Below are 20,511 nucleotides of genomic sequence, written 5' to 3' on the forward strand. Positions count from 1 at the left end.
CTTCTGAGTTGTGTAGCCTTACACTATCCTTAGAAGAGCTTATAAGAGTGATCTTTTCTGAGGTCATGCCTCCACAGGTCTCTTCTAGAAAAGGATCATATCATAGGTATAGTAAATAGAGCCCACAGAAATACACAGACATACCATTAAAGTAATTCCTTGTGATATTAGGCTAATTTAAAGTTGCACAGTAAACTGGACTAGAAGTGTCTCGTGCTGTGTAAGAATGATTAGGTTGATTGAGGACCTATAGTTGTAATTAAACAGTGTGTCTTATTTAAAAGTGACCTAATTTGATGTTGGTAGTAGTGCAGGTTATTATTATTATATATTATATATATTATATATTATATATATATTATATTATATATATATATTATATATATTAATTATTATTGTAAGTCTTGTTGGGCTTTTCTGATTGCAGTGAAAGTTAACTCCTTTTCGTGGATTCTGCCAACAGAGGTCATTCAAATTTCCATGTGCTCAGCCACCTAAATCCACCAAAATTTGCAAAATTTGGGTAAATCCTTCCTGAACTTCCTGTGTTGTTGGCAGGTTTGAAACCTAACAGCTTTTCTGGATTAGGTCATCGGTAATGACACAATTTTCTGGCACACACACAGTAACAGGAGAATGATGGTGTGTGTCCCTTTCCAACTTTGTCTAATGATGGCTTTTTAGGCTGTTCTGCATGTGGTTCAGAGGCTCTTTTGTTGCTTCTCATCAAGTTGGAAGTGGGTACCCCAGCCATGAGAAAAGCAGATTGGTTTTGGATTACCTAGCTGGTTGTTACAGTGAGTTATGTGCTGGAATAGCATGCTACTTAAAAATAGAAAACCTACCTTAACCTTGGATCCGAGCCACAAGGCCTGAGGTGTGTGAAACTGAGTGCATGCAAGGAGGAAATGAAATCCAACCTGCAAGACAATTTGCGCTTCCTTGTAGCCAGAGAAATTCACACCTGCTTGACACTGGAGGTCTTTTAAGTGAGAGTCTGATTTAGCTCATTAAGCTGATCTGTTAATTGTCATTCTCGATCAGCCCTTTTTCACAGCAGGTGTCTTAACAGCTTCATGCTCTGCATGAGGACTTTGTTAGCTCGTGGCTGTGTGCTGAAAGGAGCTGATGACTGGGTGTGATGGCACTGGTGTCACTGTGGCCCTGGCCTCACAGTGCTTAAGCAATAGCTGCAAGAATGAGGCTTTGGTTGTCACAAAAGCTGTACAGAAGGAGGTGGAACTGGCTTCTTGTTGCTGTCTGCCTGGAGGCATTCACCTCCTGTGTCTGTGCCTACCCAGCGATAGCACTGAAAGGCTCCATTCAGCATTGGACACTGCCTCTCTGTGTGTGGAGGGGATGATGTTAGTTCACAGCATCTGAACTGTTCAGTAGATTATGATTGGCATACAGCTACAAGACAGCTTTGATCCTAACAGGGAGTTGGAAAAAAGGCTAGGACCCAAGGTAGGACCCCAGTTATCCATCACTGGGGTTAACATAAACTCCTGTGGGGTTACAGTGGATGCAGTGTTAGCCTGGGCCGGGCACTGCACCCTGCCACCATCTGGCTTGGTCTTGTAAATGCATTCCAAGTCTGAAATGTCATATTTCAGCAAAGGTGGGAGCTCTGCCAGCTTGCTCTGATATCACCTGCTAGTCTGAAATGACACATGGACTTTTTTTTTAATAAACTAGCTTGATCAAAAAGGACTTTCCTCATCATAATAATAATTAACACGATTTTCTTTAATGCGTGCACTTACCTGCATACACACACCTCTCTCTATATAAGCATTGCTTATAATTATAATTTGTCACATCTATGTATATATACATATGTAATTGGATATGTGTTTGTACAGTTTTTACTCCTGAAATGTTGTAGGGACTCCTTTGTATAACATACATGTCAAAGAGAAGGGAGTGTGTGCTGTCTTCCCTTGTTTGCCATATACTGGGCTGTCAGTTTTCTTTTCAATCTGTGTTCTTCTGAACTGTAGTACAGCATTGTAGGGTTTCCAAGCTTTCTTGATGGTGCTGCTTTCCTCTTGAAAATACACAAACACAACACTTTAATGGAAATGTTCAGCTGTGAGAGCTGGAACTGTAACCTAACTCTCTTTATTCCTTTCTGACAGACCACAACAAGGGAACAAAGGCTGCTCAGAGAAACTCAGGATGTTTTAAAGTTTTATTGTTTGTGCTGTTTATCAGTGTTGAGGAGCATGAGGACGTGTTGTGTTGGTACTGATGCAATACCCCAAGTAGTTCAGAGCCCAACTAATGTGAGGGATACATCTCTTTCTTCAGACACAGGCGTCTGGCTTTGCTGAAGCAAGTGAGCATCAGAGAGAACTGCTGCACGCTTTGCTGTGATGAGGTAGCAGACACAGAACTCAGGCCGTGTGGACACAGGTAAAAACAAATTTTGTTTTTTATAAAAAGCAAATAGGAAGAAGTCAACCAAGAAACAGTGTCTGCATATCTTAGTTGAGGTCAGATGCAGTCCCTGCTTATCTTGATTGACTTCAGAGCACAAAGGAAATAACTCATCATTTTAAGGATGTGTCTGATGGCAGTTAAGCACAGACTTCCTCCCTTTCCTACTAACCTTGCTGGGTTTACACGGTGGCTCTGTGAGTATGCTAGCTCTGGGCAAGGAACAGAGCAGTCTAACTTGGTTTCAAAGGTTTTGTTGATGAATGCTGGCTTAGTACAGGTGCTGCGTGCACGATCCATATCGTGAGGGGAGTAGGAAACTCATTGTACACCCAGATATTCATTAAACATTCAATAAGTCGATAATCTGAAGTCACAGATTTCTATAGAAGATAAAAATGGGGCAGCAGCATGATAAATACTGGCACCTGGTACTTTCCTACGTTGATGTAGCCCAAGATGCTTGGATGTGATGCTCTTGGAAGTCTTTTCCAGCCTTAATCATCCTGTGATTCTCAGTAGCCTACTGGGAAGCTAATGCAGTGAAGTCCAGTTCTGTAGTGTCTTTAGAGCACTCACTGTGGCAGGAAGACAGTGGCAAGACTGCTTCCAAGTAGAAGAAGAGCAGACACCCAGTGTGCCTCAGCAAGAAGCTGTGTCAAATTTGGCAGTCTTTACTCCAGACCAGAGCGAGTGCTGAGAGGAAGTAAAGAGTGCAGGTGTAATCCTGGCAGTCTGCACCAGCAGCTCCAGGTCTGTAAGGCTGACAATAGCAGGACTAGGGGAAATGGATCCAAGTTGAAGGAGGGAAGATTTAGGTTGGATGTTAGGGGGAAGTTCTTTACTAGGAGAGTGGTTAGGCCCTGGAACGGGCTGCCCAGGGAGGTTGTGGATGCCCCGTCCTTGGACGTGTTTAAGGCCAGGTTGGACGGGGTCCTGGGCAACCTGATCTGAATGTGTATGTTTGGTGGCCCTGCTAGGCAGGGGGGTTGGAACTACATGATCCTTGGGGTCCCTTCCAACCCGGGTGATTCTGTGATTCTGTGATTCTGTGAAGGTGCTGAGCAGCAAGAGCTCCTCTCAAAGCGCGTGGACCCACAACGCCTGACTTGCTGTTCCTGATCTCTGCACTGAAGGACTTAACCTTGATTGCTTTTTTTAATTGAAGCAGGCTGAATAAACTGTGGAACATTTGATTATTTTATTTTTTTCTTTTTGTTTTGTAAGTATTTGTAAATGCTGTAAACCCAGGCCTTTTCTTTCTTGTTCTTTCTCCTCCAGTGACCTGTGCATGGAGTGTGCCTTGCAACTGGAGACCTGCCCTTTGTGTCGACAGGAAATACAGACCCGAGTCAGACAGATTTCTCACATTTCATGACACACGTGAAGTACTACAGACTTGTTTTTAATGAACTCCAACCAATACAGAAAGGGGAAAGCATCTCTAACCAATCTTTACGCACATAGAACCGTAGCCATGGCCAGATTTCATGCTAAACTGTAAGCTGATTATCTTTAAAAAGAAAAAAAAAAAAAAAAGAAAAAAAAAAAAGAAAAAAAAAATCTTTAATAAGCTGTTTCAGGTTGCCAGCAGTGGGAACTGGTTTCAACAGTAAGGAAAGCTGGTAGTTTGGTGTGTTATGGCTATTGGTTCCTCCAAGCAAGAGCATAGGAGGGCGTCTCTCTTCCTCCCCTTTTCCTTCTCGCCTGTCGCAAGTGCTGAAAAAATTTGCACTGGAAGTACACATACAATGCATTTCAGAAAGGAAATATCTCCTAAAGCAGGGCCGCTCAGTCTCGTGCTCCAAAGCCTCTATTTTGGGCAGAAGTCAATACTGAAAAAGAATGCCAATGTTCAATGTAGCCTCCTGCTGGTCAGAGACTATATCTTCCAACAGTGGATGTTGAACTGCTCCAAGACTTGATCTGTACACAGACTGATTTGAAAGGACAGTGTGGAGACTGTAGAGAAATTCACGTTTTCATAACTCGGTGATTCCAAAGAAAATTCTGATTTGTTTTTAACTACTCAAAGGCTGGTGGTATTTTCAAGTACATGAGGTTTCTGATGCTTTTAACTTCAATATCCACATTTTTTTGTGAGGATATCATTTTCGGGAGGTATTCTTAACTAATTATAATGCTGGACTGGAATTAATTTGATATTCTGGGTATTTTTTAAGGTATCTACAGACATCTTTTTTTAATTAGTATTGTTTTTGAAGCTTATGTTCACTTTGGAAAATATTGAGCTAACTTAAAAGCGTAGAGAAGAATTCTGGGCCAGTGTATTTGAAAGGGGGGGGGGGAATGTTATCCAAGTAACAAGTTCAGTCTTATTCTGTAACTCCTTAAAAATGCACCTTGCTTGTCATGTATCAGTCCTGCTCTGAGCAGGTTTGGGGCCACACTTTGTATTTTGGTAGGGATCTTATGGGGGGAAACGTCTGCTCCACTTGAGTTACACATTTGTGACATTTGTATGTTGAGGATGTGTTTCAGCAGCAGCTTTTGACCACTTAGTTAGGTTTCTACAAGGAATCAGGGTTCAGCTGGTGAAGTAGCACAAAAGTCAGTGGAGTTAAGCTTATTTTGCACCGAGGCTGTGTAACTCTCTTCCAAGACTTGTACAGGTTGCTCTTTTAAATTATTGGGATATACAGTAGAACTCTACTAATGCATACATAACTTACACCATAACCATCCCACTTCTTGGCAGCAATTCAGCAGTGGAGACTGTTGTAGTGAATTCTCACGCTGTGAGGTATTTTATCCTCAACCTTTTACCATCTTTGTTAGGAAAGCTGAGATGTATTCCTCATGCTGAGTACTTTTGCTTCCTACTGACAGCACTGCACACAGAATCAAGCTGTCTAGCAGTTCCTCTCACATCCTGCCTTCCCTAACTCAAGGGTGCTGAATTTAATCCAGAGGAGGAGGAGGGAGAGAAGTCCTCTGAGCCTCACGTAAAGGGTGTTCACTAGGAAAGTTCTGTGCATCACTTTGTTGTTGAGCTTTTTTCCAAATACAGACTGAATCGGGAGCGGAGCGAGGGCTGGTTTTGCTGAAATGTGAATTCTCTTCCAGCTGTTTTGATGAAGGTCAGATGGCAAACGGGTGCCTGGGCCTCTTCATTTCTTCATGGACTCTACTTTGCAAAGTTCAGGTGTTTTCCACTTTGCCATTCTGCTTTTCGGAATCTTTAGAGATGAAATTCCAAATGCTTCCAAATGCAACGATAGGCACAAAGATACGAAGCGTGCTGTAGAGGAAGAAGTGGGACAGAACCACTTTGAACTCTGCCTTAATAGATGCCGTCAACTCTAAGCTTTGGGTTCCCTGGCCAGGATTAACCGAGGTAAAACTTCCCCCAAGTGCCTGGGAATCCTGCTCAGTACCAAGTGCTGGATAAGATAGGCTCCAAGGCCCACAGAGGTGTCTGATTGAAACATAGGGGTCCAAATAACCCAGGTGCCTTTGTGGACATGGGTCTGAGTGCATGCTGCTTCTTCACAAGGAGACCTGAATGCTTTAGATTGCTTTGCTGGGCTGAGAGCCAGCAGCACCCGAAGGGGTTGTGTTGCAGAGGGCTGTCCTATTCATTTCACGTATGGAAAGGCTGTAGGTGGGGCTGGCTTTCTGCTGCCCTCGGTGCTCGCTGTGGGGCTCTGAGGGGAGGGAAACTCAAGAAGGGGAGAGATGGAGCGTGGCACAGTCGGTCTGTTTGAAAATAAAACGTCTTGAAGAGTGCTTGCCGTTCTCTTGTGCTTCTGCTTGTTCTGGGACTTGGGGTTATGGCCTCAGAGCTGTGAGGGGGAAGCTTATGGAGGACGAGATCCCATCCGTTTCCCCCTCCATCCCGGCTTGCCATGGCGGCACGCGCCTTCTCCCATTGGCTCTTCCCGGTGTGTGGGCGGGACTTCTGCGGCCGCTTCCGCTCTGCGATTGGCTGCAGCCAGACCGGAAGGAAGCGTTTCCCAGGTAACGGCAGGGCCGGGGGGCGTGCGGGGCCCTGAGGGGGGGCGGTGCGGGGCGGTGTGTGCGCCGGGTGGGCCTGCGGTCCGTCTGGCTTGATTACTTTTCTATTAACGCCTCCCCGTGTGCGGTTCCTCAGTACTTTGTGCCACGAGAAGGAAGAGCGCAGCTAGCTGCGCGTTGTGCAGGAGGGATGGAGAGCTCGGAGGAGGAGAACTTCGGTGTAGCCGTGTAAGTGTGCTGCGTTCTGCGTCGGGTCCGACGGCAGCTATTTCCTGCTTAACGTATCTTAATAGGAATTTAATGCGAGAGTGAATGCATGCCGTGCTGCTTAGTAGATGCTGCCCTTCGGGACGACAAGGGCGCAGAGCAGCGCAGAGCGCTGGGAGGGAGGAGGAGCATGCGTTCAGAGTTGAGGTGAAGTCCAAACTCCGTGCGCTGAGCCGGACAGCCCTGCAGTGACAGCGAGATGGGGAATGGCTTTGAACTGAAAGAGTGGGGGCTCAGAGGGCTTGTCACTGTGAGGCCAGTGAGCCCCTGCGAGCTGAGGGTGCCCCACTGGAGGTGCTCAGGGCCGGGCTGCGTGGAGCCCCGGGCAGCCTGATCCATAAGAGATGTGCCTGCTGACAGCACGGCTTGGGACTGGATGGGCTTTAAGATCCCTCCCAGCCCAAACATTGTTTCCATGACCTAACCGAATTTTACACAGGTGGGTGTTAAGGCTCACCCTATTGTCCCTGCCGTGCTCTTCATCTGAAGCTTGTGGCCGAAGGGGATGTGGCTGTGCCTCTCTCCATCATTTGTTTGTCTCGCCCCAAGGGCACACGGGCCACAGGTTGTGCTGGCCTTGGTGTACTTAAACGACGGGCTGCTTTGTGAGCGTGTGTTTGCTGAGATGTGCAGGTATAGGTGTGGTTAGGGAAACTCAAATGGGTGCTGGTTTGGAACAGCTACAGTCGGGTGGTGTGCTTCACAAGCTGAAACTGGCTTAAATTAATAGAATAAGCTGTGAAATATAAGCTGGAAAGGCCTCTAAAAACTGTGGTTTTGTTCATTGGGAGAGAGAGAGAGAAAAGAAAAGAAAATTATCCATAGCAAGGTCGTCTTGCATAGAAGTGCAGAATGAGAAGCCCTGTTGCTTGAAATCAGACAGGCGTGGAGGAACGCAGAGCTGCTGCTGCCCTGTGTGAGCTCCTCTGCTGGCTGAGCTGTGCCCTCTGGTGGAAATGTGTGCTTTCTGCTCTGCTGGGCTTCCCGCACCTCATCTTCTAAGCTTTAACACATCACGGATGTTGCTGGAACATGGCCTGGTGATCAGATGCATTCTTTATTCAAATATCTTTACGGTTTTTCTGGTCAGGATGAGCCCTATGGCCAGACAGTTCAACTGCTCTTGGTTGAATTCTGGTGCTCTGCTGTCTGAAAGCAGCACAGTCTGAGGGAGAGTTCTGCTCTGCTTCTAACTGATGTGTCTGAACAAGAGCCATAAAATGAGCAGGGTTCTGAAATGTTGCTGCTAAAGGTTCCTTCTCTGGATGTGTTCAGATCATTAATGATGCTTAACATCTGCTTACTGCTTATGAGGCTCATTACCTTATGAGGCTCTGCCCTTTGCGTGCAGCATGCACAAGAAAAAGCATTTAAGTTTCTTTAGTGAAATAATACATGTATTTATTGAGTTTAAGAAGGCCAAGTACTGCAAAACAGCATCTAAAGTTCTGTGGTCACCACGTTGAGTTATCCAGGAAATAAATGTGGTAGAAGCCTGGATTTACGGCATGGAAAATGCTTAATTTGGTGTTATGGTTGTACTCTTCTCGTTCTTTTTGCATCTGGACTGGAATTATGTAACATTAACACCAGTAAAACAACTTTTTAGTTAGGAAAACATTACAGATGCCTAATGAAAATCCCACACAGCAGTCTCATGATTGGTCTCGTGGAGTATTTCCTAGGTTGGCACTAGGAAATTGTGGTTGCTTTGCTTTACTGGGCTTTCCCTGCACTTGGCCTTTCCTGAACACTTCTTAATTGTAAAGTTTATTTCTCCCGTAGTTGCAGCGTGTATTTATGCAATACCACCTTTTCTGCTTTCAGCTCCTCCCCATCTGATGCAGAATTTGATGCCATCATTGGGTACCTGGAGGATATCATCATGGGTAAGCTCAGCAAGCAGACAAGATGGGTGCTAAAAATGCTGCACGCTCACAGCCGGTCTACCCTCTGCCTGCTCATGGAAGCTCTTTCCTCTCTTTCCTTTCTTCTCATCATTGCTGCAGTAAAAAAGTGTACAGGAAAGCCTTTTGTGTGCTGTTTGTACAACAGCAGCCTGCGATGTGGCAGAACCTGTTGGTGGTAAGAGTGTTCAGTGAAGCCAGTCCTGTACCGTGTGAGCAGAGGCAATCATCAGCTCTCACCTTAACCAAGAGGTGTGCAGCCTGCCTGTTGTGTTGAGTTTGGTGCTAATTTGCTTTATTCATTTCCACAAGTGGGGAAAAAAAGCCTTCAGTAGCTGGCAGTCCTGCTGGTACTTTTGAATTTGAGAAGCTGTAGGAAGACAATTGACTTTAAATTCCACCCTGAGGTCAGAGCTGCTGCCTAAAAGCAGCCGTGTGCTGCTGCCACGGGTGATGGGCTCCCTCAGCTGGAGCTGCTCCCTCTGTACTCTCACAGATGGGCCAGGATCTGGCCCAGCAGCAGCTGTGCTCCTGGTGTGACTGCCTGCACGTGTGCCACACGGGTGGCTGCCACAGGAGAGCAGAGGACTGGTGACAGTGGGGTTTCTGTTGTGAAAAGAATGACTCAGCCCCCAACTAGATGATGTGTTTTTGTTGTGGTCCAGATGATGACTTCCAGTCCATACAGAGGAGTTTTATGGAGAAGCACTACCAGGAGTTCGATGAGTCAGAAGAAAACAAGCTCATCTACACTTCTATTTTTAATGAATACGTAAGATGCTTTTTCTTATCCCTCACATGAATTGCTTTTTTCATTTTCCTAAGGCCAAAATCAGGTCTTGCGTTCCCCCTTTTGTAGCATGCTGGCTTCACGTAGAGCAAAGGCAGTGTGATGCCTGCTGCCTCTTTGTGGAGCACAGCTGTGCTCTGTGAGCAAGAGGGGGATTATCTGGAGCCACGGGTTCCTTTCTGTTTGTTTCACCTGAAAGCTTACACGGTGTTCAGCTGTTTAACTTCTAACAGAAATCCAGCCTGTGTGCTGTGTGCATGACAAAGCAAAGTGAGGAAGATTGGTTTCAAATTTGCATGTGAAGATCATTAAGATGCTGCGGGGTGGAGGGGATTCCTGATTGGGTTTTCTTTTGTGTTGGTTTTGATTGATTGGCCTTTGTTTATTTCTCTTTTAAGATCTCTTTGATAGAGAAATACATTGAAGAAAAACTGCTCGATCGGATTCCTGGTTTTAATATGACTGCTTTCACAATGTCTTTGCAGTGAGTCTTCTGCTTTGCTTTTGTTGAGGGGGAGGGAGGGTTGTGTGTGTCTCAATCTTTCTATCTGGATTTGAATTCAGGTGTTCACAGCTCTCCCTTGAGAAAGAAGCTCCCCCTTAAGGATCATAATAGTAGTAGGAGTGCTCTGCCACTCTGAATTCCTGCAGTATTGGCTGAAATATGTTTTAGAATCATCTACTGGTAAACACAAACAACAAGCAAACCCACAACCACTTCTACTCCAAGTTTCTTTTGCTTTGAACCTGTTTAAAACCAGACTTTCACATTCTCCACCTTCCTGATGTGTTTTTGTTATGCCTGGTGACTCTGGGAGCTGCACCCTTTAATCTTAGCAGGGCTGCTCTAGGATCTAAACTGAGCTCTAGAGGTGTGGATCCAGAAAGCTTTGAATTGCCACTCAGTAGCATCTCCCAGACTAACAGCAATAAGGGTTTTGTGCTACCTGTGCAGGTATGGGCCATCTAGTGAAGGCTAATTAAAGTGAATAGCTCCATTAATAGGACATAGGAAATAGGACAATAGGAAAGGACAACTTGGAGTATTTCTCTACTGTAGAATAACTGGAACAAATGCTGGTTGGATATGAGTTCTTTTGACTTACACATGGAAATCAGACAAAGAAACTGATACTCTTAAAGCTTGTGTTTAGATAAATGGTAATATTTTAATGTATGTATTATAACGATTGGAAATGCTGCAAGGTAATACTTGTCTAAGATTGTGCTTTATGAGAGGCCTGCAATGTTCTTGTTGAAGTTCTGTTAGTGTCCTGGTGCCATTTTTTGACCTCACATTTTAAAGTAAGAATTGAACGCATGGTTTTCTCATTCCTCGTCTTCTCTCCGTAGGCAGCACAAAGACGAAATGGCAGGTGATATATTTGATATGCTCCTCACTTTTACTGACTTCCTGGCTTTCAAGGAAATGTTCTTGGATTACAGAGCTGTAAGTGTGTCACTTTGGTTATTTTCATTGGCATGATGGCTGTTATTTCTGCACAGCTCTGCCTGAGAGCAACAAAGGCAGCGTCACCGCGGTGGGTAACAGCGTTCATTCACAGGTTATACAGGCCCAAAAGGAAAAGAACTTAAATGGGAGGCTGTTTGAACTCAAACTGCACCCCTGTAACTTCCTGGGCACAAGGTGAGGAGGCAGTGTGTGTCTCAGCAGCAGGAATAGTTTCAGCTGGGGGTTCCACTCTGGAGACAAAAGGTGAACCCACAGGAGCCATGTATCACCAGTTCCCACTGCACTGCCTGGGTGCAGGAGGCTGCTGTGAGCTGGGTGTGCAGCTGGCAGTGACACACAGGTACTAAATGCAGCTTCTGCACAACCTCTTGCTGAGGTTTGGTTGTGAAGAGGAGGAAACAGATTGAAAAAAGAGGGAATAAATGCTCTGCTAAGGATTTTTTCAAGTCCCTCAGCAAGATGAGTGCTCAGATGCTCAGGTAATGTATAGTTTTGTATTGGTTTGACAAACAGAATATGGATTTCATCTTTTGAACTCAAAAGGCTGTGTATTTCAAAGCAGCATTGAGTTAAGGATGTCTTCTTTTCTGACATTTCTAGGAAAAAGAAGGTCGAAGTCTGGATTTAAGTGGTGGATTAGTGGTGACATCACTAAACAAATCATCCATCTCCTCCTCCTAGAACAGTTGGTGCACTGCTACAGCTTGCATTGGGACATTAAAACACAAAAGGTCACGAGAATCAAGGTGCTTTTATGTGATGAAAACTCTCTCAGACTGTGCCTTCAGATGCCTGTAACTTGCTGGTATTCAGTGGCCACAGAAGAAGAGAACTGTAGTCCTCCTGGAGTAATTGTATTTTAAATACACAGTATTTGCACACCATTCTAACTGTTACAAAGAAACTCAGCGTGCTGAGAAGACGATAAATAGAGCTGTATGTGTTTTTTTGCTGGGTTGGCTTCTCAGCCATCATCCCAAGAGGCAGAACTCTAAAGAATCAAGAAGGCAATGCAAAAAGAAAGTGTCTGTCCAGCTCTTGGGCAGGTGTGAATACATACATGCCTTTTTTAATCTTTAATCTGATGTTACAGCTTTGTTACAGAAGTGTATGTTTCCATATGTGGATGTTTTAGCCCCAGGCTGCCTGTGTGCTGGGTGAGGGTTGCTGTGTTAGCGTGCAAATCTGTCTGCTCATTGGCTTAAGTCAGTCTCATCCTTAAGGTGCAAAGTTCTGATTGGCTTTGTTTCAGCCCCCAGCTGTTCTACACTGAGGAAATAACAGTGACAATTCCAAAGCTGGCCTATCTATGCAGTTTCTTTCTGTTTGGCAGTGGCACAGCTGTAAGCTTGAGGGTACGTTGGGCACGGACCTGTTCACCACCTGTCATTAGCTGCTCTAAATAGCATGCTGTTTAAAATGTGTGTTTGCTTTTTAGCTGTTGGTGAAGTGAGTGCTGGTAGTGGGGCCATAGCCATAAGCCTGACACCAAACCCCAGCTGCTTCTGCCTTGACAGTTGCAATTAAAATGTATTTGGAGCCATAGTGACCCTCTGCTCTTGTGCTATCAGACATGTTAATCTCCTGCTTCGTGACACGCTCAGGCAATGCATGTCTAAAAGCATGAGAGCAGACAGGAGCAGGCTGCTGATGCTGCAGAGCACTGAGTGTTCCCTGCCAGTGCAGCAGCAGCTGTCACCCAATGAGGACCTGGGCAGAGCAAAAGTACAGCCTGCTTTGCAGGGAGAAAGCCTCCTACCAGCACAAAGATGACCCTTGCTGGCTTCTGCCAGTCATCTCAGCAGTGCTAGGGTTTGATTGCTGAAGTGAAGTAGTTTATTTGACCAGCAGTGAGGAGACCGGGCTGTGCAGGCTGCTCCCTCAAGCATGGTCAGCATGCAGGGCTGGGAAGCAAGCAGGGCAATGCCCTGAGGTGGCTGTTACCAGAGGAAAAAAGTGAGGCCATTGGGTAGCAGCTCTGATCCAAACCAGATGCAGCTACGTGCCCTTCTGAATCCTGAGGTTAAAATTGGAGGTATCGAGACCTCGGGCTGCCATTCGTACATGGACAGGAGCTCTTTGGTTAGCTCCTTCCTTCAGACTATTTAAGGTTCTATCAATTTTAAAAGAAACCCCATTGAAATGTTTTAATTGTGAATTGTTGAGCTGAATTAATTCTTAACTAAACCCAAAATTTCCCCTTTTAATTTTAACTGGAGCAAAATCCTTATTCTCCTGTTGCAGTTGCTCTGGATAATTATGTGAAGTAACAGCAGTGCGAGTGGATACCCAGACAGTGACGTCCCAGAGGGGAGGTGGTTCTGTTTTAAGCACAGCCTATTGTAATTTCAGAGTCCAGATGGAGCACACGGTGTTGAGTGAATTCATATTTGGATGGGGCTTATATCTCAGTTTCCTGTGTACCAAAGTCACCGTTTCACAGAGGCGTGGTTCCTCACTTCTTGCTGTTGATAGATCTGTGCTGTTCTGCTTGCTTAACTCACAAATTCTCTGTTGAGTGTTTTGAGATGAATTTATTTTGTAAAATAATTCAAATAGTGTGTTGACTAGATGCATTAGTTTGGCTGTGAGGTGGGGATGTGGTTGACCTCTGTGTCATTCGCCTGTGAACAACATCCACGTGAGCATTCAAGCTCTTTGTAAGCACTTGGGTGTGCTGATACCAACTCACAGTGAAATTTTGTTGTTGCTCCTTTTTCATTTCAATTTTAGACCGTGAAAATTTGCACCAAAGCTCCCCTGGTTTTGAGTGGAGCTGCCCGGATCAAACCCTGCTCACTCCGTCCTGGCTGGTTTCTGTGGTTTGATGTTCCTGGGATGATTTGTTTCTCTGTGACACGCTGGGACTGGGCTCCAATCGGTGCCTTTTCCACCAGGCAAAGGTCTTTTATAAGAGATTAAATTTCTATATGCGCTGGGCTGTGTGCAAGTCTGACTTCATTTCTTAAGAGTTCTAACATTGCCACCAAAATGCATTTTGAGAGGCCAATTTTCTTATGGATTTTGGGTTTTGTACGTATTTGTTGAGACTTGATGCTCCATTGTGCCTGCTTTCCTTCCACAGCACGTGCAAGTAGATCTGTCAGGGGCTGATTCCTCTCCATGAGTGCAGTGAGGCATTGGCACAGCTGCCCGGGGAGGTGGGGGAGTCACCATCCCTAGAGGTGTCCCAGAGCCGTGGGGATGTGGCACTGAGGGATGGGAGCAGTGGGCACAGTGAGGTTGGATTTGGGGTCTGAGAGCTCTTCCTGGTTCTGTGATTCCAGTGCAGTTTGTGCAGTCCCTTTTAAATTCACACCTTTCAGTAACGTACTTAAATTTCCTGAGCCCACCTCCGGATACAAGTTGTGTTGTGCACAACTTTACCCACGCAAACAGCGTATGTGGTAAACTTACAGAGTAGCTGCCTGTGTGTAAATAGATTAAAACCAGATGAAATAGACTTACTAGCTTGTACAAGAAGGATGCGAAGGAAAATGTTGTGGTGAGTGGCTGGGCATCTGGAATTGTGGCAAATGCCCACCACATCCCGAGAGAACAAAAGCTGGATTTGTTGACAGCAGCTGTGGTGGAACAGACAGACTCGAATGTGGGATTTAGGAAGATATTTATTGAAAGCATAAAACTGTGCTTTGGCTTTTTTATTTTGAAGATCAGCGTGATAACAGTTTAGACTTCTTTCTTGGCCTAGCCTTCATCCTCCAGCTCTGCCCCCGCGGACATAAGTTAATTGCAATTATTTACACCGCATCTGTGCGCGACCACAGGCAGCCACGCGGGCTTGGTTTAGTGAATGTTAGTACTGGAGTGCAGCCAACGGGGTGAGCCTCCTCGGTGCAAGTGTTCCAGCGAGCAGCTGGCTCCTGTGCACCGTGCGAGGACCAGCAGGAGCTTCGACCTCGGTGAGCCCTCAGCATCTCGCGGTCACCTGAGAGCAGAGCGCCGACGGGCGGGACTGCAGCACCACGGACAGCGGCCACGATGGCGGCCTCACGCCTGGCTGGCCGCCTGGCTGCTGGCTGCGTTGCTGCCCGGTCCTTTCCAGGCACGGAAGCTGAAGAAGGTGCTCGCCCCGTAGGTGAGCATGACGAGGCCGGCGAAGAACTGGAAGAGGAGCGGAGTGCAGCGTGAGCACTCGGTCCCAGAAGCTCAGCCACGGCCCCACGCGCCTGTACTTACGGAGGCGGCAGCTCTCCTGTTGTAATCCCACTGGCGCCACGAGGTGGGACGCACGGCTGCTGAGCACGTGACGAAGGCAGCGATGTACAGAACGGTTGCCACTGCGTTGAAGATCATCAACTGGAGAGGGCAAAGAGGAGGTGAGGAGATCTGGGCTGTGCTTTGCACCCAGCAGCCCACCTCTTGGGGCGGTTGCGTAGGGCTCTTCCAAAAGCAAAAGACTTGAGCGCCAGCCTGGTGCAAAGGGTTGGTTCAGGGCTGTCCCCAGGTATGAGTGCACTCTACCATAGGCAAAGACAAGGATGTGCAGAAAGCTGACAAACCAGGGAAGTGGTGGAATCACCATCCATGGAGGTGTTCAAGAAATGTGGAGATGTAGCACTGAGGGACATGGTCAGTGGGCACAGTGGGGGTGGGTTGGAGTTGGACCGGGGGATCTGAGAGCTCTTTTCTCATCGGTTGTGCTCATTTTCAAGGTTCTATTACTAGGGATCTTCAAAGGCATGTGCTCACACATTTTGGTACAAGAGCTGATCCACATGGAGGTTCCCCACCTGGTGTCACAGCATGGTGCCACCTGGTGCTACTGATGCACGGGGGTGGAGATGGGTTTCTGGTTCTCCAGTCACCTAGCTGGACTGACCCCATATTCCTGCCCTTTTCCTAGGAGAACCACAGGAAAAGGGCCCAGCCCCTCACCCTGGGAGCAAACCCAGCGTACGTACCATGAGGGGCCAAGGGACCATGTAGAACTTCATGGGGAGCTGCAGGAGGTACATCACAAAGAGCAGGACCGTCGCTACCCAGAGGAAGATGGACACAAACAGCACCCAGCCATACGCTGCGTGGAGGTGGTAGGTGGTGTCAGCAAGGAGAGCCCACACCAGGAGGCCGAGCACCTGCAGGATGGGCAGGGGGAGGTCTAAATCTCCCCTCTTGTAGCCTGAAACCCCTTTCCCTTGTTCCCATCGCAACAGACCCTGCTAAAAGAGTCTGTGCCCTTCTTTTTTATGGCCACCCTTTTAGATACCGAAAGGCTGCTCAGGACTCCCCAGAGCCTTCTCTCTATGCTGCACAGCTCCAGCTCTCAGCCTGCCCTTATAGAGTAGAATCTCCATCCCTCAGGTCATTTTTGTGCCCCTTCTCTGGAAGTGCTCCAACAGATCCACATCTCTCCTTCACTGAGGACTCCACAGCTGGCCGCAGTATTCTGGGGAGGTCTCACCAGCCCCATCCTCATCCTGGCACCGCTGGGGCTGCACCCACAGCTCTCCCATGAGCTCAGCCAGGAGGAGCTGTGATGTCTGCGTCCTTCATTGTCGTGTAGGGGACATAGTGGCCTTTGTCCTGCTGCACGCATGCTCCTGCTGCTCAGCTGCTGTTGTTTCAGTCCAGACAATGCCATCTTGTCTTGTGCATCTATTTTTAACCCTCGTTTGGGAGAAATGGGGATAGGGAAAGCCCCGCTGTGCAGTGGCAGCAGGAGACATTAGAGCAGGAGCCCCTGGAGAGGAGCACTTGGGAGCAGTCCTGCTATCAGCTCCATCCCTTTCCCGCCTCCACCCCTCGCACTGCCCTCCTCGTGTCCCAGCCTTCCATGGGAGCCTAAATGTGGAGCAGAGAGCCACGCTGGTGCTGTTGCAAGGATGTCACAACCCCATCAGCTTCCACCCACAAGCGTCCCGCTCCCCTTCACCCCGCTACTCACAGCCTGGGCGCCCATCAGTCCCCCGAGTGGTGAGCACAGGAACGCTTCGTCGAGGCGTGGGGAGGGCAGAGTGGCGGGGGCTCCCGGGGAGCTGCTCCGCGTCCCCGCAGATCCGGGCAGCCCCGCCATGCCACGAGCGCTTGGCTCGGGCCGCCCTCAGCGCTACCGGCGGGGCGGCCCACGGGGAAGCTCCCCCCGCAGTCCGGTCCGCCCCGTCGGGGCGGCGCCGCGTCGCATAGATACGTCAAGAGAGTGAATGGCGGCAGCTGCGCCGACGGGTCAGGATGGCCGAGCGGTCTAAGGCGCTGCGTTCAGGTCGCAGTCTCCCCTGGAGGCGTGGGTTCGAATCCCACTTCTGACAACGTTCCATTTTGCGGCGGGCGGCTCCCGCCTGGTCTTTTAGCGCCGCTGCGGGAGAGAAGCGGGAAACGCGCAGAAAAACAACGCGATAAAAACGAGAGGAGCCCAGCGCAAAAAGTCATCACTTGTCAGAAGTGGGATTCGAACCCACGCCTCCAGGGGAGACTGCGACCTGAACGCAGCGCCTTAGACCGCTCGGCCATCCTGACAGCGTTGTACGCGGGCCCCACATGGCGCTACAGAAAGCAGAGCCCCGCGCACTGCGCATGCGTACATGCCTGCTGTCTCTGCTTTGTCCCCGCGTCACACTGGGGCCAGGCAGGCGGCTCGGGTTGGGTTTCGTGTCGGAACCCGGTGAACGCCCAGTGGACGCCTCGCATCCTCTGCTGGCAGTGGCCTTTGCTCCCAGGGGGTGGCCGGGGGCTGCTGGTCCCGCTGCCTGCACGAAGCAGGGAGCCTTACAGAGCGGTTCGCTGCTGCTGGTAGCGGTGGTTCGCCTCTGCTTCAGCACTCGACTACCTGTCCCATCTGTCCCGGGTTGGGGTCAGGGTGCAGCGTCCCAGGATGGGGAGCCCGGTGCAGGGCCAGATATTGCAGCCCAGCTCAGCAGGAAGCAGCACGGACAAGGCAGCTCTGGCAGCAGGCTGTTCTGGTACAAAGGTAGAAGCAAGAATGCTGCTGGTCACGAGCCCACTTCAGTGCACAATGCAATCGGCTCTGTCTCAGCATGGGGATTTACTGCCCAAATAGCATTCTGAATCTCAAGCATTCCTCATCACTGCTTGCTTTGATTCTCACCTGCTGCATCCTCAGTGTTACCATGAGTTCCACAGCCCAGGGATGGAATGTCCCCTGCCCTCAGCCCCAGCAACACTTATTAACTATCCCCAACCACCACCACCATGTTAACAGCCAGCACCCGCTGCTCTCCTAGGCAGTGACTCCATTGCACTGCACTTAAATATACAACAACTGAGTAGCTCTTGTGACAGAAGGGCAAGATGGTTACAGAGAGAGAGTTTGGCTATAGCGAAGCATGCTCCCAGGGAGCTAGCAGTCCTCTAAATAAGCTGATGGGGGAGCACATCAATTAGTGGAAGCCTGGAAGGAGTACGGAGGCTCTTGGTGAAAACAGAGTGGGAGGTGCTCTGTTTTAATCAAGTGAGGTGCAGAAAGGATGGGATTAGGGACAGGGAGAGCAGTTTGGTGACTGTGGTCTGAGCCAGCAAGCCTGGAAGAGGGTTAAGAGAATGAGCTGTAGGGATGCTGGTGGAGGCAGAGCTCAGAAGAGCAGACATTGCCAGCCCCCAAACCCTTGCAGTATTCTGTCAGCCCCAGCAGCACTGCTCATGGACAGAAGGGTTTCTGGATGTCTCTGCTGTGACAGCTTAATGGTGAGCTCCTGTCCAACCGGTCCCCACAGCTGCTGCTGAAGGCACCTGGCTTGCTGCCCTAAGGAGACGGAGGGGAGGCAGGGAGCCTTTCCGAGAAGTCAATGGAAAATGTTTCTGGTAATCTCCTTACTTGGGCTGGCAGCAACAAGTTGGTTGGAGAAGCAGGAAGTCACCACGTGGAGAGCCCACACCTCTCCCATAGAGGTGAAACAAGCACACCGTGGTGTTTTCCTGCTCCCCAACTACCCGTGTTCCACCTTACAGGACCCTTTTTCAAGGAGAGCAGACCCCCCTGTCCCACCCTGGGGTGACACACAGCCACTTTCCTGTGCCTGGGGCAATCCTGGATCCTGCAGCGGCTGTGCACTGCTGAGATGTGCAGAGGCTCCTGGGGTGCCCACCATCAGCTGCCCCTCTCTTGGCAGTGGGGAAAGACGAGTATTTTGGAGATAATCTGATACTTCCTTTATGCCAGCTCTGTAGAAACACTGCCTTTGTGCCCTGCAGCTAGGCAGAAGGATTGCGACATCAGGGGATCTCAAGGCTTCTCAATGGGCCCAGCAGGAGGCAGACCCTGATCTGTTCTGGCAAGTCCCAGCTAAGTCCCAGCGTCCCTTCCCTCCCTGGAAAAGCAGCCTTTTGTTTTTACCTATGCCATCAAGCCACGTAGAGTCAGAAGAGCTTTTCTCATCTCCTACAGCAGGGAACAGCGTGTTGCATTGCTCTGCTGGAGACAAGAGGCTCTTCTGTTTGGAAAGAACGTGAGTGCATCGCTCTGTGTTTGTTTTTGAGACACCCCCCCTCCCCCCACACTGCAGGCACGGGCAGTGCAGGCAGTCCCTGCTGTGCACCCAGCATGGCACTGCAGCACCTTTACAGGGAAATGGGCTGAGGTGAGGAGGGGGCTCCTACGTGCCCTTGGGCAGCACTCCTAAGCTTTGGGAACAGAAAGAGAACAGCATCAGCACTTTGCACAGTGTGCCGCTATCCAGAACTACTCTCCATCACAAGGAAGGAGGAAGTCGTCGTGTTCGGAGAAACGAAGGCTCCTGTGGTGTTCTCTGCTAATTTTAAAACGGTCTTTTTCTAAGGAAAGCAATTCCTTAAAAACACAACCGCTGCAATAATAGATACTTCCCAAAGAGGAGCTGCTCTGCAAAGACGCTGAGCACAGACAGCCCCAGACAGCTGTTCCTCATTTCCTGCTGCCTCCTTTAATGTGAAAGAAGTCAGCTGTGCAGTGCCAAGCACTTTCTGGATTCAGCTCTCAAATATTACAGTAATGGCTCAAGAGCTCTACATCAGTCATAGGCTGAGGGTATCTCCACAACAAGAGGTGCCTTTGGCCCTAAGAAATTCCCTGAGTTGCCTTGGCCAAGAGTTGGGAGGCTGTGCGGTCAGTTCTGGGGCCACCCAGTGCTGTGACAGCACCAAGAAAACCTCTCCAGACTGAGGACTTCAGTGGGCTCATTAAAGCACAAAGTGCTCGTGGAACATGTCTGGGCAATGCAGTGCAGAGAGCTGCTATTTGTGTAGGGAGAAGGACCTAAACTATCCCTGTGCAAACCAACTCTGAGGGACATCACGAGTAGGCATGGTGGGGATGGGTTCATGGTTAGACTTGATGATCTTAGAGATCTTTTCCAACCTTAATGATTTTGTAATTCTATGACAGGAAGCTGCAGTGACAGTTTTGTTCAGGAGTGTTATGGAAAAACATCTGTATCAATTTCTGGTGGAGGACTGGGGGAATCACCTCACCTCTAGATCAGTGTCTCCTGGTGGGCTGTCTCCTGTGCAGCATTAAGAATCTTCCCAGAAGCTGTGTTCTGCTCCCCAGCAAATTTCTAGGACGTAGGTGGTGAATGTGGCACCACGAACTGCAAAGGATGCTGTTAATAGCTGCTACCAGAGGTGCTGGGCCTCCCTGCTCTGGTTCAACCTAGAAGAGCAGTTCTGGAGATGTTGGGAGCTCCTGGATGGATGGTGCA

The 20,511-nt window shown here is 48.6% G+C and overlaps 3 protein-coding genes and 2 non-coding genes across 8 annotated transcripts in view; 3 read left to right on the forward strand and 2 right to left on the reverse strand.

Moving 5' to 3' along the window:
• Positions 1-4,596, forward strand: part of RSPRY1 (ring finger and SPRY domain containing 1) — a 31,717-nt gene extending 27,121 nt beyond the window's left edge. For all 4 annotated transcript variants that reach the window (XM_042877011.1, XM_042877012.1, XM_042877013.1 and 1 more), the window contains 2 exons: positions 2,314-2,418; positions 3,724-4,596. In XM_042877011.1, coding sequence (XP_042732945.1) covers positions 2,314-2,418; positions 3,724-3,820 — 202 coding nt within the window. In that variant the 3' untranslated portion in view covers positions 3,821-4,596. The remainder of the gene's footprint in view (positions 1-2,313; positions 2,419-3,723) is intronic.
• A 1,868-nt stretch (positions 4,597-6,464) lies between these two features.
• On the forward strand, positions 6,465-13,808 carry LOC122183226 (ADP ribosylation factor like GTPase 2 binding protein). Its single transcript, XM_042877046.1, has 6 exons — positions 6,465-6,648; positions 8,515-8,576; positions 9,260-9,366; positions 9,783-9,868; positions 10,738-10,834; positions 11,459-13,808. Exons 1-6 carry the CDS (start codon positions 6,611-6,613, stop codon positions 11,537-11,539), a joined length of 471 nt encoding a protein of 156 aa, XP_042732980.1. The 5' UTR covers positions 6,465-6,610; the 3' UTR covers positions 11,540-13,808.
• Positions 13,809-14,469: 661 nt separating this feature from the next.
• LOC122183329 (plasmolipin) lies at positions 14,470-16,927 on the reverse strand. The gene is made up of 4 exons (XM_042877207.1): positions 16,767-16,927; positions 15,784-15,957; positions 15,059-15,178; positions 14,470-14,983 (listed from the first exon to the last, which is right to left on the reverse strand). Exons 1-4 carry the CDS (start codon positions 16,893-16,895, stop codon positions 14,870-14,872), a joined length of 537 nt encoding a protein of 178 aa, XP_042733141.1. The 5' UTR covers positions 16,896-16,927; the 3' UTR covers positions 14,470-14,869.
• A 117-nt stretch (positions 16,928-17,044) lies between these two features.
• On the forward strand, positions 17,045-17,127 carry TRNAL-CAG. Its single transcript has one exon. It is a non-coding gene; the product is annotated as a tRNA-Leu (tRNA).
• A 125-nt stretch (positions 17,128-17,252) lies between these two features.
• On the reverse strand, positions 17,253-17,335 carry TRNAL-CAG. Its single transcript has one exon. It is a non-coding gene; the product is annotated as a tRNA-Leu (tRNA).
• Positions 17,336-20,511: the final 3,176 nt, after the last annotated feature.

Source organism: Lagopus leucura, unplaced genomic scaffold (assembly GCF_019238085.1).
Source record: "Lagopus leucura isolate 7727_CA_CO unplaced genomic scaffold, USGS_WTPT01 Super-Scaffold_100017, whole genome shotgun sequence".
NCBI classification, from domain to species: domain Eukaryota; kingdom Metazoa; phylum Chordata; class Aves; order Galliformes; family Phasianidae; genus Lagopus; species Lagopus leucura.